Source organism: Peromyscus eremicus, chromosome 8a (assembly GCF_949786415.1).
Source record: "Peromyscus eremicus chromosome 8a, PerEre_H2_v1, whole genome shotgun sequence".
NCBI classification, from domain to species: domain Eukaryota; kingdom Metazoa; phylum Chordata; class Mammalia; order Rodentia; family Cricetidae; genus Peromyscus; species Peromyscus eremicus.
In genome coordinates this window covers 1,262,159-1,278,880 of record NC_081423.1, presented here as the reverse complement: position 1 = coordinate 1,278,880, position 16,722 = coordinate 1,262,159, and the positions used below count along the sequence as shown (strand labels likewise).

Genomic DNA, 16,722 nt, shown 5'->3' with positions numbered 1-16,722 from the left:
AACGCATTTGACATACAGACCATCCCACAGCACTCTCCCTTGCCCTCCCACCATGCGGCTCGTGTCAGCTACATGTCCTCGATTCTCTTTATTCTCCTCCTGGACAGCTGCTGCCACAGCTGGCCTGCCCTGGGACTTTTGTTTTTTTAGTCTAATAAAATTCTCCTTGATCACCTGTTTGAGTCCATTCTTAAATTCTTTTATGAGACTAAGAACATCAAAGGGGGACCCCAATTTCCCCTCCGTCATCTGGTGACCCCCAAATTCCTGTACATGAATGTTTACAACTGAGAAATTCATCAAAAACCAAGGTGACTGGATGGCTGGGTAGGTGGGTGATGGAAGAATGGGTGGGTAGGCAGATGGATGGACAAATGGAAGTAAGACAAACAGATTAAGATGGCAACCATATACAGTTCAAGTGGTGAGTAAATGGAGCTTCCTGAACACTACTTCGTTCATTTTCCCAAGATGTTAGTGGGGACAATGAACGCACACAGAGCTGCGAACAGGCGCAGAGCTACTGTGCTGAATTTGCACTGCAGCCTGCCAGTCCAAGGACTGCAGGACCACACGCAGAGCCACAGAATTCCCTATTCCCACACCTGTCCGAGCGCTTGGTGAAAGCATTCTAGAAGCGTCCAACCACAGCCTACACCCACTAAGCCTCTGGGCTGCGGCATGAGGAAGCCAGAAACTTACTCTGAGGGCTTAAGGAGGTATCAACATGGCCTGGAGGGCAGCTCAGGCAGGTGTGGGGAGAGGGTAACTTAACATCTCAGCAACTGTGTCTCTGTCAGCTCCAGGGACAGAGACACAGCCTACCACCACTACAATCTCCTGTGTACCTGGGAACGTTTGGTATTTTAGTTCATTTATTCCAAAACAACTCTGGAGGTAAGTTTTATTATCTTGATTTTATGAAAGAGAAGGCTGAGGCTCAGAGGGCATAGAAATGTACCCAGGAACACACAGCTGGAACTGGGATGCAAACACAGTTGCCCAAGTTCTGTCTAGAAAGCACATCTCACCCCCACCAACTGCTCTCTAGAACAATGGCAGGGTCTGTGCACATGGGCAGAGTTTTTCCAGCAATGAGTGCTGGATATATTCCTGAGTGAGTCTTGAGTACAACGTAGACAGTCATCAGCTTTGGATAAGGAAGCTGTCTCCCTCTCATGTAAGATTTACTTTCATACAGGACCAGGGGGTGGTCACAACCACACAAGCACACACATTAGGCCTTGTGCATGTACATACATGTGCCAGCTCACAGCGTTTTGTGCTTCACCTTTTCCTTTTTTGTAATTTTTAAAGATTTATTTATACATGTACGTATGTGCACATGTGTGTCAGTGCCCATAAAGGCCAGAAGGAGGCACTGGATCACCTGTAGCTGGAGTCACAGGTGTCCCAGAGCTGCCTGGCCATGGGTGCTGGGATCTGAATTCTGATCCTCTGGTAGAGCGGTAAGAGCAGTGTTAACCACTGAGCTGTCTATTCAGCCTCATAAATCATGTGTATCCCCCCGCAACCCCGTATGGAGGCCTGAACCTGAGGCAAAAGCACTCTAGCACTGAACTACATCTCCAGTCCCCCTTTTCCTTTAAAAATTAGTGTCAGGTGGGGGTGCACCACAGTGATACGGTGCTGGAGTAGTGCAAAGTGAAGCCCTGGGTCCCCTTTCCTACACTTCAAACCAAACCAAAATCAAAGGGCCCCCCTAATCTCAAGCCTTTAAGTCTAAAGGCTTGGCAGAACCCACAGCTCTGGCTTGCTCCCTCCCTGTCTCCATTTTCCACTTAGTGGAGCCACAGACTGAGCTGGGGGAGAGGGAAGGGTGAGGAGCCTCGGAGTGGGGGAAAGTCTTCCACACGTGGAGGTGTGCAACTCCACCATGGGAGCTTGAGGCAAGGAACAGCTGGAGGGCAAATGCGGCAATCACTCCAAAGAAAGAGTTAAAGGCGAGTTTCTATGAAATTTTCTTTAATTCGTCGTTTTGAAATTCATTTTTCACTTTTATTTTCATGATACAAAAGCATTACATATCCAGAAGTGTCTGCTGTGGAGTGTCCTGCAGGAGCGCATGATGCTCTGCCACTGTGGAACCTGTCTGAATGAAGGCTTGATGCATGCTGCAGTTCTGCTATGGTCTCACGCGCGCACACACACACACACACTATGAATCTGGCACTGTGCATAGGAACAGAAAATCCAGCTTCTCACTCTCATACCATCCATGCGAGGCTCTGAGGGAAAGGAACTTGAAATAATGTGCTCTCAAAGCCCAGGTATCTGCTGAGATGACCCTGGGTCAGCACAGGAAGATCTCCATTGAAAAGACAAGCCTGAGTGCTGTTCCTAGGCAGTGATGGTGGGAAGCAGGCAGTGACCGTGACCTGTGATGACACCACAGGCTGAATGGAGGGGTGTCCAGGCACATCTCCAGGCAGGGCAGAGCTCAGCACGAATATGCCCAGCACACCCTGGAGGCCGGCTCACCCGGCATGGTTCACAGCTGACTTCCTCCCTGGGCGGACAGGTTTTCCAGGAGCAGGAAGTAATTAGTTAATAACAAACACACTTGCAACAGCCCTCAACTATGATGTATGCCAATGGTCAGTTTAGATGAAAAGGGAAAATAGAGACAGCCAAAAAAGGAAAAAAGTAGCTTTTGCAGGAGATAGACTTGGTTCCAAAGCCCTCCCGTGCCTCATTTGATTAAGTGAATACAGTATGGCTTCCAAACAGGCAGGCTGGGCTAGCTCTCTCTCAGCAGCAGCACGCTCAGTGTGCTCCACCCTGGTCTCCGTTACCACGTGTCTGGGACTTCAAAAAGCATGGCAGGGCTATCTGCGACGGTGCCTGGGGGAAAGGAGAAGCAGATTAAGGACATGGACAGTCACTAGGGGAGCACTGCTGGCTAGCAAGGACAGCACCCTGTGCCCAACCGCAGACAAGCAGGGAAGGACTCGTGCACAGGTAGGTCCTGGACTTGGGGACAGACCCAGCACATGAAGGGGAAGCCACAGGAACCTTTAGGGAGGTGGCAAACCTGGCCTGCTTTGGCGGCCTGTTTGCGCACAGACAGGAGCTTGGGTGTAAGCACTTCATGTACATGTGCTTGCAGCATTCCCTGCTGGACACCAAGCTGGGCATTTAATTCACACACTTCATAAAAGCCACCAGGGAGCCATCCATGTCCCCATGATAGTGGTGAAAGAACAGACATAGAAAGGTAAGGGACTTAAATCTACCAAGTGCCTGAGTGAGTTTAGAGCAAGCACTAAGCTCCTCACTAGAGCATCAACAACCTGAGTTTCCATGAGAGGGGAGCAGCTGGTACCTGCAGGAGAAATACCAGGGGCAGCAGGCCAGTGAGGACCACGGGTCCGAGGACAGCAACAACAGCCATGGTTTTTGCAGAGGCAGTGATGCAGGCTGAGTCCTCCTCTGGGTCAGTTACAGTCAGGTTTCCTGTAGGTCTGAAATTCTTCCACTTCTGCCATTTGTGAGACAGTGGCGGGTGTGTGTGTGTGTGTGTGTGTGTGTGTGTGTGTGTGACCATGGCAACACAGCTGGACTGGTATGTGAACCACAGCATCTAGTCTGGCTTGAGTGTGGACTGAGCTGAGGAAAAGCATGTTCATAATGAAAAGCATCCAGGTCTGTGACTGAGGCGGACAGGGAAACAGGCAGAGCCGAAGCTCTGGGCTCTGCCCACTCAAGAGTGAATCCACTAACCTGCCTCCTCTCTATCATGACAGCCTCTGTACCTTACTGTGTGGTGACAGAACCTGGCAAGACGCCAAAAGAGGTTGTGAGGGCAGATACATCCTGACGCACCGTGGCACAACAAAAACTCAGCAAACGGCTATTTCTCCAGCTATTTAGGTATTCTGTTTACCTCCTAGTGTATCTAGGGTAAGCAACTGACACCATTCTGTATGGCATCTGTGGGACACCACACACTGCTTCTGCCACACACTCTTTGGAAAACAGAAAATCCCCCAGGCTGGCCCACCTCTTAGTTATCACAAAGCTGAGTGCTCAAGCTCTCAGGCAGACACTGGGCCACAGGGTCCCTAACACTCCACACAGCCCCACCCCAGCAGAACTGAAACCCCACTCCTGCAGCCACTCACGACAGGGCTCACTCAGAGAAGAGAGCAATAAGACTGGCTGACTCAGTATGTTCAGCCTCTGACGACCCTGGCCTGGCTTGCAGACACAAACAGGACTGAGTGCTTAAACCAAGATGGCCACGGGTCCAGCGAGTTCCGCCTTGCAGCCAGAGGCTGTACTTAGGAGGCTTCAGAAAAAAAGCCCACTTCCCCCATGTCCTCCAACTCAGCGTCAAGGTGTCTCTCCTGTGGTGTCTTTTTTTGCAGTACTGATGAAGAAGTACAAAATCTACTTTGTTTTCCGTTCACACTGTTCAGCACTGTCAGCACTGCTTCAGGGGAGGAAAGAAAAGCCCATTTTATTAGAATATCCTATGTTCAAAACCCTAAATTACCGATGTATCGTTTTCACTTAAAATGATGAAAACTACAGAAAAAATTAATCTATTAATGTATTCTATAGTTATGTGTTAATTTTTAAGAGATTGGCCTCACTAGCCCAGACTGGCCCCAGACTCCTGTACAGACCGGACTGGCCCCAGACTCCTGTACAGACCGGACTGGCCCCAGACTCCCTGTACAGACTGGACTGGCCCCAGACTCCCTGTACAGACCAGACTGGCCCCAGACTCCCTGTACAGACTGGACTGGCCCCAGACTGGCCCCAGACTCCGGTACAGACCGGACTGGCCCCAGACTCCTGTACAGACCGGACTGGCCCCAGACTCCCTGTATAGACCGGACTGGCCCCAGACTCCCTGTATAGACCGGACTGGCCCCAGACTCCCTGTATAGACCGGACTGGCCCCAGACTCCCTGTATAGACCAGACTGGCCCCAGACTCCTGTACAGACCAGACTGGCCCCATACTCCCTGTATAGACCGGACTGGCCCCATACTCCCTGTACAGACCGGACTGGCCCCAGACTCCTGTACAGACCGGACTGGCCCCAGACTCCCTGTACAGACCAGACTGGCCCCAGACTCCCTGTACAGACCAGACTGGCCCCAGACTCCCTGTACAGACCAGACTGGCCCCAGACTCCCTGTACAGACCAGACTGGCCCCAGACTCCCTGTACAGACCAGACTGGCCCCAGACTCCCTGTACAGACCGGACTGGCCCCAGACTCCCTGTACAGACCGGACTGGCCCCAGACTCCCTGTACAGACCGGACTGGCCCCAGACTCCCTGTACAGACCGGACTGGCCCCAGACTCCCTGTACAGACCGGACTGGCCCCAGACTCCCTGTACAGACCGGACTGGCCCCAGACTCCCTGTACAGACCGGACTGGCCCCAGACTCCCTGTACAGACCGGACTGGCCCCAGACTCCTGTACAGACTGGACTGGCCCCAGACTCCCTGTACAGACCGGACTGGCCCCAGACTCCCTGTACAGACCGGACTGGCCTTAAAGTCATGGGGATCCTTCAGCCTCAGCCTTCCAAATGCTGCGATTCTAGGCATGAACTGCCAAGCCTGGCCTTTTCAGAGAATGTGATGGTGATGGCTGGAGAGATGGTATGAAGAGCTGCAAGCAGGACTTCAGTCTGTCAAAATGAAGCTGCAGCACACACAGTGTGGGAGCCCGTTCTGGGGTTCCTCGTGGCTTTACCCAGCAGGTCCTCATAGAGGATGATTAGACCACGGGCCTGAGTGCAGGTGTCTGAGATGGTCTGCACTTGGCTGTGCTGGGGGAGGAGGTCTTTTGCTCCACCCCTTGGCGTCTCTATAAAAACCCTGGGGCAGAGACAGTCGGGGCCCGTTGGAATAGGTTCCAGGCCCTCTCGAGGCTATCCTTTATTTTCTATCTGTTTATCTCCGCGATATTCTCCGCAATAAATCCTTCTATCTAATATTTCCTGCTGCTCGCACTCAAGAAAACTTTGGGGAACTGTGGGGGTGGTTGGGTAAACGCCCCACAGAATGGCGCCATGAACAGGGACAAAAGAAAAAAGGGACTAAAGAAAAAAAGGGGGGACTAAAGACAAATGAACAGGGACTAAAGACAAAGTAATAGGGACTAAAGATAAAGGAAAATAATAGTTTTATTACAGAGTTTTTGGCGAAAGTGCTGAGTTCAGCCCTGCCAGTGGATGAGGCATGCCGGTGTTATGGAAAATATATATTTTTTATATATATTTTTGAGAGGCAGGGGTTTTATCCTCGAGAGAAAAGGAAAGCGGACTGGAAGGATGTCCGAGGCTGCAGCGAAATTCTCTTCTGTCAAAATTTTCTATCTTCTATCCCTTTCTCAATTTCTATCTGTGAAAAATAAGTATAAGGTATAGTGTAGTAATATAGTGTAGGAAAAACTTAGAAATGTAAGATTGTGTAGGAAAAAATAAGTAAGGCAACTAGACAGAAAAACTCTACAATTTTCTAACTTTGGGGGCTATAAACGCAAACTGGGAAAAAAAAACTTTCTTTGGGCTTTATGGGTAGTAAAAAAGCTCTTCTTTGAGCTTATGGGGAAGAAAAAGCTTCCTATGGAAGCTTTTGTCCTGGGGACAACTGAAATGCTAAGTCCAAGCGGCAGGAGAAAGTGATTTCTCCCTGAGGCAAAAATGGGGGTGTAAAGAGCCAAAGTTTAAAGTTGGGAAGTTTTGGGAAAAGTTGGTCTTTCTCCTGGGGGGAAAAAAAAAATCTTTCTCTTAAACTAAAAAGCTTTTCTTGAAAAATTTGGGGGGAAAAAAACTCTCTAAAAAGTCTTAATCTTTCTCAAACTAAAAGCTCTCTTAAACTTAAAAACTAAAGCCTTTAACTTTCTCAGAGGGACAAATTAGAATCACCTGAGGATATTAGTATGGGGACTACCTGTGATTAGCTCAAAGGGAAAACAACAAACCTCTTAAAACAGCAAAACCTCTAAGTTCTCTTTCAAGCTTTAAAAATCCTCCCTGCAATGCAGGAGGCAGGGATAAGTTTCTAAAAACCTCTTCTAAGCTGTCTCTTCAAGCCAGTAAAAGACAGTGGGTCAGAGTACCCTGAGGGAAACGCTGGGAGAGTGTGGGTAAAGAGCTACAGAGAGCCCAAAAGGGCAAGAAACTTTACCTGAGAAAAGCAAAAAAATCAAGCTTCTCAGTTACAGCCGAGCTGAGGCATCAAGGGTTTTGTTTCTGAGTGAGCGTTTCAGAATGAAAAGGTGCTCCTAATCGTCCTAACGCAAAGATCCCCTGAAGCATTGTATCCTCACTTCTGACCAAAAACCCAGAGGCGACTGGCCAGCTTCTCTGAGTTGGAGTGCATTTCGGGGATACTAGGGTTCCTGCAGTGGTAAACTTCCTGGAGCACAGAGCTGAGGCAGGAAGGTGCAGGACCCAGGGGAAGATTGCCAATGAACAAAACTAAAGCCAGTGGGAATGGCACAGTTGTCCACTTTCCTACAAGTCCTGGGTTGGTAGGTCCACAGCTGCAAAAAATCTGAGAAAAAGCTTTCCTATCAGAGTAAGGACCTTTCTGGGAAAACAGTAAAGCTGAACTGTGTCTGAAGCAGTTGTGCTGCTGAGTCAGAACGCTGTCTGGGGAAAGAGCCCAGCCAGGGCAGAACAGAACTATCCAGGAGTAAAGCTTTCTTTTCTGTCAGAGAAAACACCTCTTTGAGAAAAGCTTTGTTTCAACTGACTCCCATGAGATGAGGGAGTGCAGCCCTGAGGGGTGATTGCCTCTGGAATAAGCTCTGTCCTTGAGCACCCAGACAAGCAAATGCAACCCACTGGGGGACTGGGCCAGGTGAAGGTCTGATAAGGCAAAACACCTGTCCTAATGGGAGTTTAGAAATGGCAAAAACCTCCCTTGCTAGATTTTCAGTCTGTACGCAAACCACACAGACCCCGAAAACAGACAAAAAGCCCTACCTTCAGTAGCAGGGAAAGCTGCCACTGTAGTGTCGGAAACTGTTTCTGGGGTAGAGGGGATAAACTGAGACCAAACTGGGAACTGTCTGGGAGAAAGACTCTAAAGAAACAGAAGGGACCGATTCCTCCCCAGAAAAATATGACCTGAAAAAGCTGCTAGAATTTGAGGCAGATTCGGGGGGGGGGGGGGGAGAGAAAAAGCCCCTACTTCCAAGGGCAGCTAGCAGAGGTACAGAGCCGCAGATACTTGAAGCTCTGCATCTGGGGAAGGAAGGAACAAGCAAAATGAGATAGATCAGTGGGAGAAGAAAATCTCTCTGAAAGAGCTATGAAAAAACTCTGTTGTGAATGTTTTTCACTGACTGGCTAAGACAAACACAAGCCCCAAGGAAAGTTGCTATCCGAAATTGCCCACCTCAATGTGCGCTAACGAGGCAGGTGCAGTTCTGATTTGGGGGCCAGTGTCAATTAAAGGAGAGACACCTGTTAAAGCCAGCTGAGGAGAGACCAGAAACCTCCCAATGTCCCATAATTGAAAATGTAAAATGCCTGTTCAAATCTCCCGTTGCAAAAGCAAAAAACTTTGTTCAAACCTCCCGGGCAAGAATTTGTAAGCAAGTCTGGTAAAAAAGAACTTAAAAGTTGACTCTCAGACCCAAAAAGAACTATGGGAAATGACTGATATAAGGAAAATATATAAAGGACTGATATGGGACTGATATTATTATAGACTGATATAAGGGAAATGCATTCTGGGAAAGGTAGTTTTTCCACTAAAGATGGCGACATTGCCCTGAAACACGTTTGTCAGCTCTAAAATACGTTCATGGTAAATTTAAAATACAGCCTTTAAAAGAATAAGGAGGAAAATCGTCTAAGAGTTTAAGTGTCAGTTCCAATGAAAAATTGAAAGGATACGGAACTAGGTGCTTCGCAGTTTGGGGCTCCTTGGTAAAATGCCTTATTTACCGTAATAGCTGTGCAAAGTTTTAACGGTAGTTGGATGACAGAAAGCTACCTATAAGATCAAACAAGCCACTTTAAAATCCTTAAAGCAAGAGAGAGCAGTTTATACACTGAACGTTGTCTTAGATATGAAGGAAACTTATGCTATCTACAAAAGAAAGCTGCCATGCTTTGTGGGCCATATTAGAGTTCACTCCAATCTTCCTGGTCCTTTAGCTGAGGGTAATGCGAAATGGAAAGATCCCTGCTCGGGATTGTGGAAGGGTCCCGATCCTGTGTTAATATGGGGTCGAGGACATGTTTGTGTTTTTTCACAAGAGGAGAATGAAGCTCAGTGATTACCGGAGCGTTTTGTAAGGAGCTTGGAACTAAGAAAGGTCAGCTCCAATGATGTTCCTACAATGGAACCAGAATGAAAGTGGCTCAATAAGTGTTTCTGAGGTTTTGTCACTGGTTAATGCAAACAGTGAGGAAATAGAGTTCGGAGCTGTGCCGCTTTTGGCTTTACTAGCTCCTTTGGAAAAATACTTTATATCACCTAATAACTGTGCGATATTTGGCAAAGAGCTTACAGCAGCTAAATACGGTAATTTCACCGTCAGCGTGAAGGGAAGTTTTTCGGTAAAACAAACCAAGAGTACTGCTGTAATAGAAACATTTGTCTGAATTGAAGCACTTAGGGGAACTATTATGAATTTGGGTGAAGGGACAGCCTCTAGTTAAAAACCGTCTACCGCTGACCGTGCATCTCTGCCGGTTTCGGAATGGCTGAGAGAACTGGCAACTTTGGAGTGTGGTGTCATCCCAAGAATGTTACAGTCCCCTAGCAACAACTATCACAATTCTATAACAACACTCACTAAATCCCAGTGCTTTATAACAAAGCTGACTATAAACTCTAAACTTTAGAAATGATGTACATACTTCCTGTCTAGTTAAGAGAATCTGTCTAATAGAGATAGTACTAATAATTAAGAGTAAGAAATAGAAAAAGATGAAAATAAGATATGTGAGTTTGTAAAAATTATCTTGTTAGATCTGTGTTAAGAAATCTTTAGGTGTTTGCTAAGTTAAATATATGCTAATGGTAGCCCTATATAAGTTTGTAAAATAGATCTACAGAGTTCCTTTAAGAATATAAGCTTGCAAGAAGTATCTAATGTAGTCTTAAGACATGTAGTAATAAGGTTGTAATAAGTAAAGATGCTAGTTGTAAATGTAAGGTTAAATAAGTACATAAGAAGTAATAAGAAATATATTTGCTAAAGTAGTTCTATAGTTTCCTTAAGGAGTTTAAATAAGTAGATGTTAATGTTATATGAGTTTGCAAAAACGTGTAAATGTTGAATGTGAGTCTAAATGCTTTGCAAGGCAAAAGGTTATATGTGAGTTTGTGAAAAAACGTAAATGTTAAGTGTGAGTCTATTAATGTATATGCTGAAAAAACCTGAGATAGAGAAGTTAGTGTCCTAGCAGACTGCAAAGCAGGCAGTCCGAGCAGTTTTCAAGAGCTCCAAAAGCAGCTAAGAATGGCGGATGCCAGAACCAGCACAAAGCATCCGCACCTGAGATTCATGGAAAATCAACGCAACACAGAAAAACCTGAGCTAACATCAAAAACGGTGCGGTTTAGAATACTACTGTATCTAAAATGGTCTCTGGCTTGAGGAAAAAAGTTGCAGAGACGCTTGTTTGAACTAAAATTGTTAACAGCAAAAAGTTTTGGTTGAAAAACGTCTCTTCATATTTGGAAGTGAAAGCCTGATAAGAAATTTATTTCTTGTTTGAACTTTTTGAACTTAAAATGAGATAAAATTACAAGAAGATTTTGGTTATGGATTTCTTCGTATTTGGAAGGCTAGTACCAGAATTCGATTTATCATTTGAATTCTAGGACTTAATGAACTGAACAATAGATTTCATTGCAATGGGACAATTGAGTTTATTCATAGTAATGACCTAGGAACTGTTTGCCGGAATTGGGTTAAAAATGGAACTGTTTAAATGAGGAAATTTATTATTTCTACCTAGAATCAAGATGCAGTTTTGTGTATGCATATATGCTTTATTAACTGGTGATTCATGAATTGTTTTGTGGAACTGTTTATGTAAAAATGGAATTACTTACAGAACTGGTTATGTGTTACAAATGGAACTGTTTAAATTGAAAAGTTTGGGTTTTCTAACTAGGCTTGAGATTTTGCTTAAATTATAAAGAAAAGGGGGAGAGTTAATATTCCTTAGTCTAATTTCAAAAGTTGTTTGAGGGATTAATGTCATGTTTTTGTTAGTAAGAAATGCAAATGGGGTATATTAAGAGACTACTTTTAAAGTGTAGCGAGTTTTATTAAGAAACTGCTTTTGGATGTTTTGCTAAAAGTTTTCAAAGTGTTCATGGTTAGATTGAAAATATTGCTTTTCAATATGGGTTTGTAGGAATCGTGTAAGTTTGGGTTCCTCTAACTAGGTTTGAGATTTTGTTTAAAAAATTGTAAAGAAAAGGAGGAGTTATGAGATTGAATTATGTTTGCAGAAACCTATTGATATTAATGCACCCTGGTTTTGTGGAGTTAAGGAAATATTTAAGTTTGATGTGAATACATCGAAGTTTTTCCTATGTTCTGTTAGCAAGAAAATTCAAATGATTGAGTTAAAGTTGTAAGATGGAGAAAATTGTTAACTATATATAGCACCATATATGCTAATTTAAATGGTTCTGTTAAGAGTTTGCTTTGAGTTGTAAGATTGAGGGAATTGTGACTATGTATAGCAATATTTATGTTAACCTGTTAATGGTAATGATGAAGCTAAGGGATTCTTTAAGTTTGTAGTCGCCTTAAGAGTTTTTGGCTTAGAAAGGGCTTGAGGCAGCTAAGACTGCTGTAAGTCACCTTGGACCTAATTCAAAAGAGAAATGCCATCTATATCATCCTCTACTCCCATACTGGGAGGTGTAACAGCTATGGAGATTGCTGTAAGCCATTATTAGTTATTTTTTTATATATTAAGAAAGGGGGACCTGTGGGAGCCCGTTCTCGGGTTCCTCGTGGCTTTACCCAGCAGGTCCTCATAGAGGATGATTAGACCACGGGCCTGAGTGCAGGTGTCTGAGATGGTCTGCACTTGGCTGTGCTGGGGGAGGAGGTCTTTTGCTCCACCCCTTGGCATCTCTATAAAAACCCTGGGGCAGAGACAGTCGGGGCCCGTTGGAATAGGTTCCAGGCCCTCTCGAGGCTATCCTTTATTTTCTATCTGTTTATCTCCGCGATATTCTCCGCAATAAATCCTTCTATCTAATATTTCCTGCTGCTCGCACTCAAGAAAACTCTGGGGAACTGTGGGGGTGGTTGGGTAAACGCCCCACAACACAGACAATGTTTAGGCATATGTTTGACTGCTTGTGCGATTTTGTTAATTTCAATGAAATCCAGCAAGCTCTTTACAGATCAGGATACACACAGAGTGGAAAAGGCCCTGTCCCTGACTGGGGCACAGTCAAGCCTGCTGCCCAGCACTGCTCTGATCTCACTCTTGATTGTCAACCAGGGCCACTGTCCCCAAGTGACACAAAGAAAAAGAACTGTATCTAGTCCAGTGTCTCCTCATCTTGAGCACACAAGCAGGACCTGGGTGAAGTACCAGCTAGCTTCCTTGCACAATTAAGGAGTCTAGGACCTTGGACAGACTCTCAGAACCTCCTGGCCATAAAGCAGACAGTGATGGATTTAGGGACGGAACTGCCAAGCATGCAGACCTGTCCCGCATGTACCCAGGACATGGGGAGCAGCGCAGGGACTGGTCTTTCTAGTGATGAGGAGCCATCCAGACCCTTGCTCCAGGGTTTGCATGCACTGGCTGCTTGAGGCCCGTGTGAAGTGGAGAAGGCACAGCCGGGCCGGGCAGGCCTGGGCCCCTGCTCTACTTCTCACACTCCCTAAGTTCTCAGAGCTTGGAGCCTGGGTCACTACAAGGGCCATGGTTCCCTCTTTCAAGGATTTTGTAAAAACATAAGAATCAAGTGAAATAAGGCTCCCACTATGGAGTCTGGCACACACTAGGCTCTGAACACTTGCTAATTTCTCATTTCCTTGGCTTCTTATATAATTCTGTTTGTGAAGAAAATCAGGATGCCAGAGTGTCTCTGGGAACAGTGTCAAGTCTTCTACTGAAACTGAACACAAGAAGTTGCTTCTGTGTAAGTCCAAATGCATGTCCTAGACACTGAGGCTACAAGAAATATACATGCAATACCTTGATAATATAGTGGAGAGGGGAATTATGAAAATGGCCTGACCACCTCTCACAAAGAGACCTCAGCAGGCTTTGTGTGCCAGAACCAGGGCTTGTTACAGCCTCTCCGATTAAAGTATATTATTGTTTGTCTCTTAAAGGCTTGTATTTGAACACGCAGCCCCAGCATGTGGTGGGGCTACTTTGAAGGCTGTGGAGCCTTTAGAGGGTGGGGTCTGGCTAGTGGAATCAGGTCTTTGAAGGTTAAACCCGCCCTGGCTCTGGTCTGGCTCCCTCCACTTCCTATCTGCCATCACCAGAACAAGCACGGCCTGCTGAGCAGCTGCCCCCTGCTCTACCCACACAGACAGAAGCACAGCTGCCACTGTGCTGAATTGAAGCCCCTGGAAACCAGGAGCCCAAACAAGCCCTTCCTCCCTCCAGTTGCTGTGCCAAGTAATTGTCACCACAATGAAAGAGCTACTGTTCATCACGCCTAGAGACAACAGCTCCGGGGATTACCACATGGGGTCTGCCCTCAAGTGAAGCCCTGCTATCATTTTGCTCCCAAAATATGAGCCTCCTGAAGCCTGAAGCAGCCCATAATCAGAGTTAGTCAGACCAATACCAACCTGCCAAGGAAAGCTCTTTCTTCATTCTTTTTAACTTCTTGGCCTTTTTCCGTCCCTCTGGGAGGGGGTCTGCACAGGAATCTATCTGTTCAAGCTCAGAGTCAGATATCCCCTCCAATTCTCTGTCCTCCGAGCCAGATTCCCCTGGGTCAGGACTCAGATTTCTCTTTCCAATCATGCCAGTTGCTGCAAAGCTGCAATGTACAAGGTGAACAACATGAGTGTTGTTAGGAGCAGGAAGAGGGACCAATGAACATGGCTCAATGGTAAAAGTCCTGTGAACACGTCACTGGTGTTCTGAACTGCATCTGAACGGAGACCCAGCCTTCATCTGGGGACAAATTGGTCAGACGCAGGCTCTACCACATGCTGAGTACACAGTGCAGAGCTGAGCTGTTTCAGCATTAACAACTCTTTATAGAAAACCCTGGCTGCATCTCGATAAAGCTACAGCAACAAAGGAGTGAGGAGGAGAGCTGCTCTGAGTCAGGATTTTGATGGCACTGAACCAGAAGAGAGCAGAGCGCCTTCAGAACCTGCTGATGATGCAGAGCAGGACGGAAGGACTGTTGATCCAGCTGCTGTTGCACGTTCAAAACTTGAATAGCTACAGAACACATTCCGCCTTTGTGTAATTCTCTTCTCTTCTAAAAAGGTAAACTGTTAAGGTTATAATGAAACCTGGGTTTGTTTTTAAGGCTTTATAGGATTTGACACATTGAATTAAACTAGATTATAGGTCTGATTTTTCCTTAAGAAAATACATTCCTTGAAATAAAACTGGATGAAAACTAGACCATATGGCCAACAAGTCCTATCTCTTTGAAAGAGGTCTTGTAAATTGATTTTTTTAAATGATGAAAAGCATTAAAAAAACAAAACCAAAGCATTCCATTTAAGGGAAGCCTTCAAGCAGAGAAAGCAGGGTGAGCAGAGAGAGAAGAGAGCTAACCTCATTCCCGTTAGCTAGGAAGTGTCACCAGCAGATACTCAAGTTGAAACTCTGGCTGGCCAATTCTGTTCTCACGGGCCTCCCATCTCCTCTGCATTTCACAGTCCTCTAGACAGTCCCCTGTGTGAGGAGGAGTCATGCCAGCCCTTGCCTCTGATGGCTGGCCTCCTGCTTCACCTCTGCTACAGGGACGGTTTGTTCTTGTTCTTAACTTTTTGTTGTTTTCAGGCAGTGTCTTACTCTAGCCCAGGCTGGCCTTGAACTCATGATCCTCTTGCCTCAACCTCTCGAGTGCCAGAAATGCGAGCATGTGCCACCATGCCTAGCTAAATACAGCTGAAGAAAAAGGAAGATGCCCATAGCATCATCTGTGGGAAGGAGATCATCGTTAAAACTTCATGCTGTTCATGGCTTTAAAACTGGTAACAGTGGCAGGGAGAGGGCACAGCAGGTAATGGTACCTGCCACAAGGCCTGCCAGCTGGAGCTCCATCCCCAGGCTCCTGACAGAAGGAAAAAGCTAATAACCCGTACCCTCATGCTGCTGATGTAGCCTCTATCAGACTCTAGATGTCTGTGAGTACTTGGGTTTGTTTCTGGACTTTGTGTTTTACGATTTTTTTTTTTTTTTTTGGATAGGGTTTCTCTGTGTAGCCCTGGCTGTCTTGAAACTTGCTCTGTAGACCAAGCTGGCCTCAAACTCAGAGATCTGAGTTCTGCCTCTGCCCCAAGTGCTGGGATTAAAGGTGTGTGCCTTTAATAGATCAGCTAAATTTTTGTTAAATATTATGTCCTAGAGGCCACAGACCCCAGAACTCAGAGCCCAGAGAAAATGTCCAGGTCTCCTCCCTTTGCAGCATGGGGTAATCTTGTGGTGATATTTTGTTTGTACTCTAACAAATAAAATTTGCCTGAAGATCAGAGGACAGAGCCAGCCACTAAATTAAACATAGAGGCCAGGCAGTGGTGGCACACACCTTTGATCCCAGCACTCAGGAGGCAGAGATCTGTCTGGATCTCTGTGAGTTCAAAGCCACCCTGGACTGCATGAGATTAATCCAGTCTAAAGGAGAAACAGAGCCAGGCAGTGGTGGCACACACCTTCAATCCCAGCACTAGGAAGGTTGAAACAGGAAGTGACATGGCCGGGCAGAGAAAGGAAGATAAGACGGGAGGAGAAAGGAGCTCGGCCCTTTGGGCTGAGGACTCGGGCACTCAGTCTGAGGATTCGTGGAGACAGGAGCTTCCCCTTTCGGCTGAGGAGTTGGCGAAGCGAGATGTGGCTGTGGCTTGTTTCCTCTGATCTTTCAGAATTTACTCCAATATCTGGCTTTGGGTTTTATTATAAGACCAATTAGGATTCATGCAACATGGTTTAGTAACTTATAAGTTTCTGAATTGCCTAAATTTTCTGAAACTATCTAATCTTTAAAACAACAACAACACACTACTCTAAGGTATTATCTCTTTGTTTTCTGAGACAGTCTCTTAATGTGTAGGCCAAGATGGCCTTGCACTCTGATTCCCTGTACCTCACCCTTCTGAGTACTGGAATCATGCTCAGCCTACCACCAGGTTTGTGTGTGTCTGTTATTTTATGTGTGTGAGTGGACACAAATTATATCAGCAAAGATGGACTTTCTCAAATTGCTGTTAATACAAGTGGGAAAGGACACATGGAAGGCATTCTTCACACTATCCACATAAGTGCCTGACAGACAAATACTAAAGTGTGAAAATGTAAGGACAGAAGTACTAAAAGAAAACTTGGAGAATTTCGACAGCCTAGGTATGGAAGATGCTTTCCTTGTATGATTTGCCACCCATATACAGTCAGTTTTACAAATTTGACTTCATGAATATAAAAAATTTGTGTATGGCAGTCGTGTGAGCAAAGCAAAAAAGAAAGATGATAAAGCAGCATAAAATACTGACCACATATACCACAGACAAAGGGTCA

General features: G+C 45.8%; 1 protein-coding gene across 1 annotated transcript in view; it reads right to left on the bottom strand.

Moving 5' to 3' along the window:
* Positions 1-2,542: 2,542 nt before the first annotated feature.
* Parn (poly(A)-specific ribonuclease) overlaps positions 2,543-16,722 on the bottom strand; it is a 183,105-nt gene continuing 168,925 nt past the window's right edge. Inside the window, exons 23-24 of the mRNA XM_059269961.1 lie at positions 13,812-14,005; positions 2,543-2,865 (exon numbers count right to left, since the gene is read on the bottom strand). Of these exons, the coding sequence (XP_059125944.1) occupies positions 2,813-2,865; positions 13,812-14,005 (247 nt within the window). The 3' untranslated portion in view covers positions 2,543-2,812. The remainder of the gene's footprint in view (positions 2,866-13,811; positions 14,006-16,722) is intronic.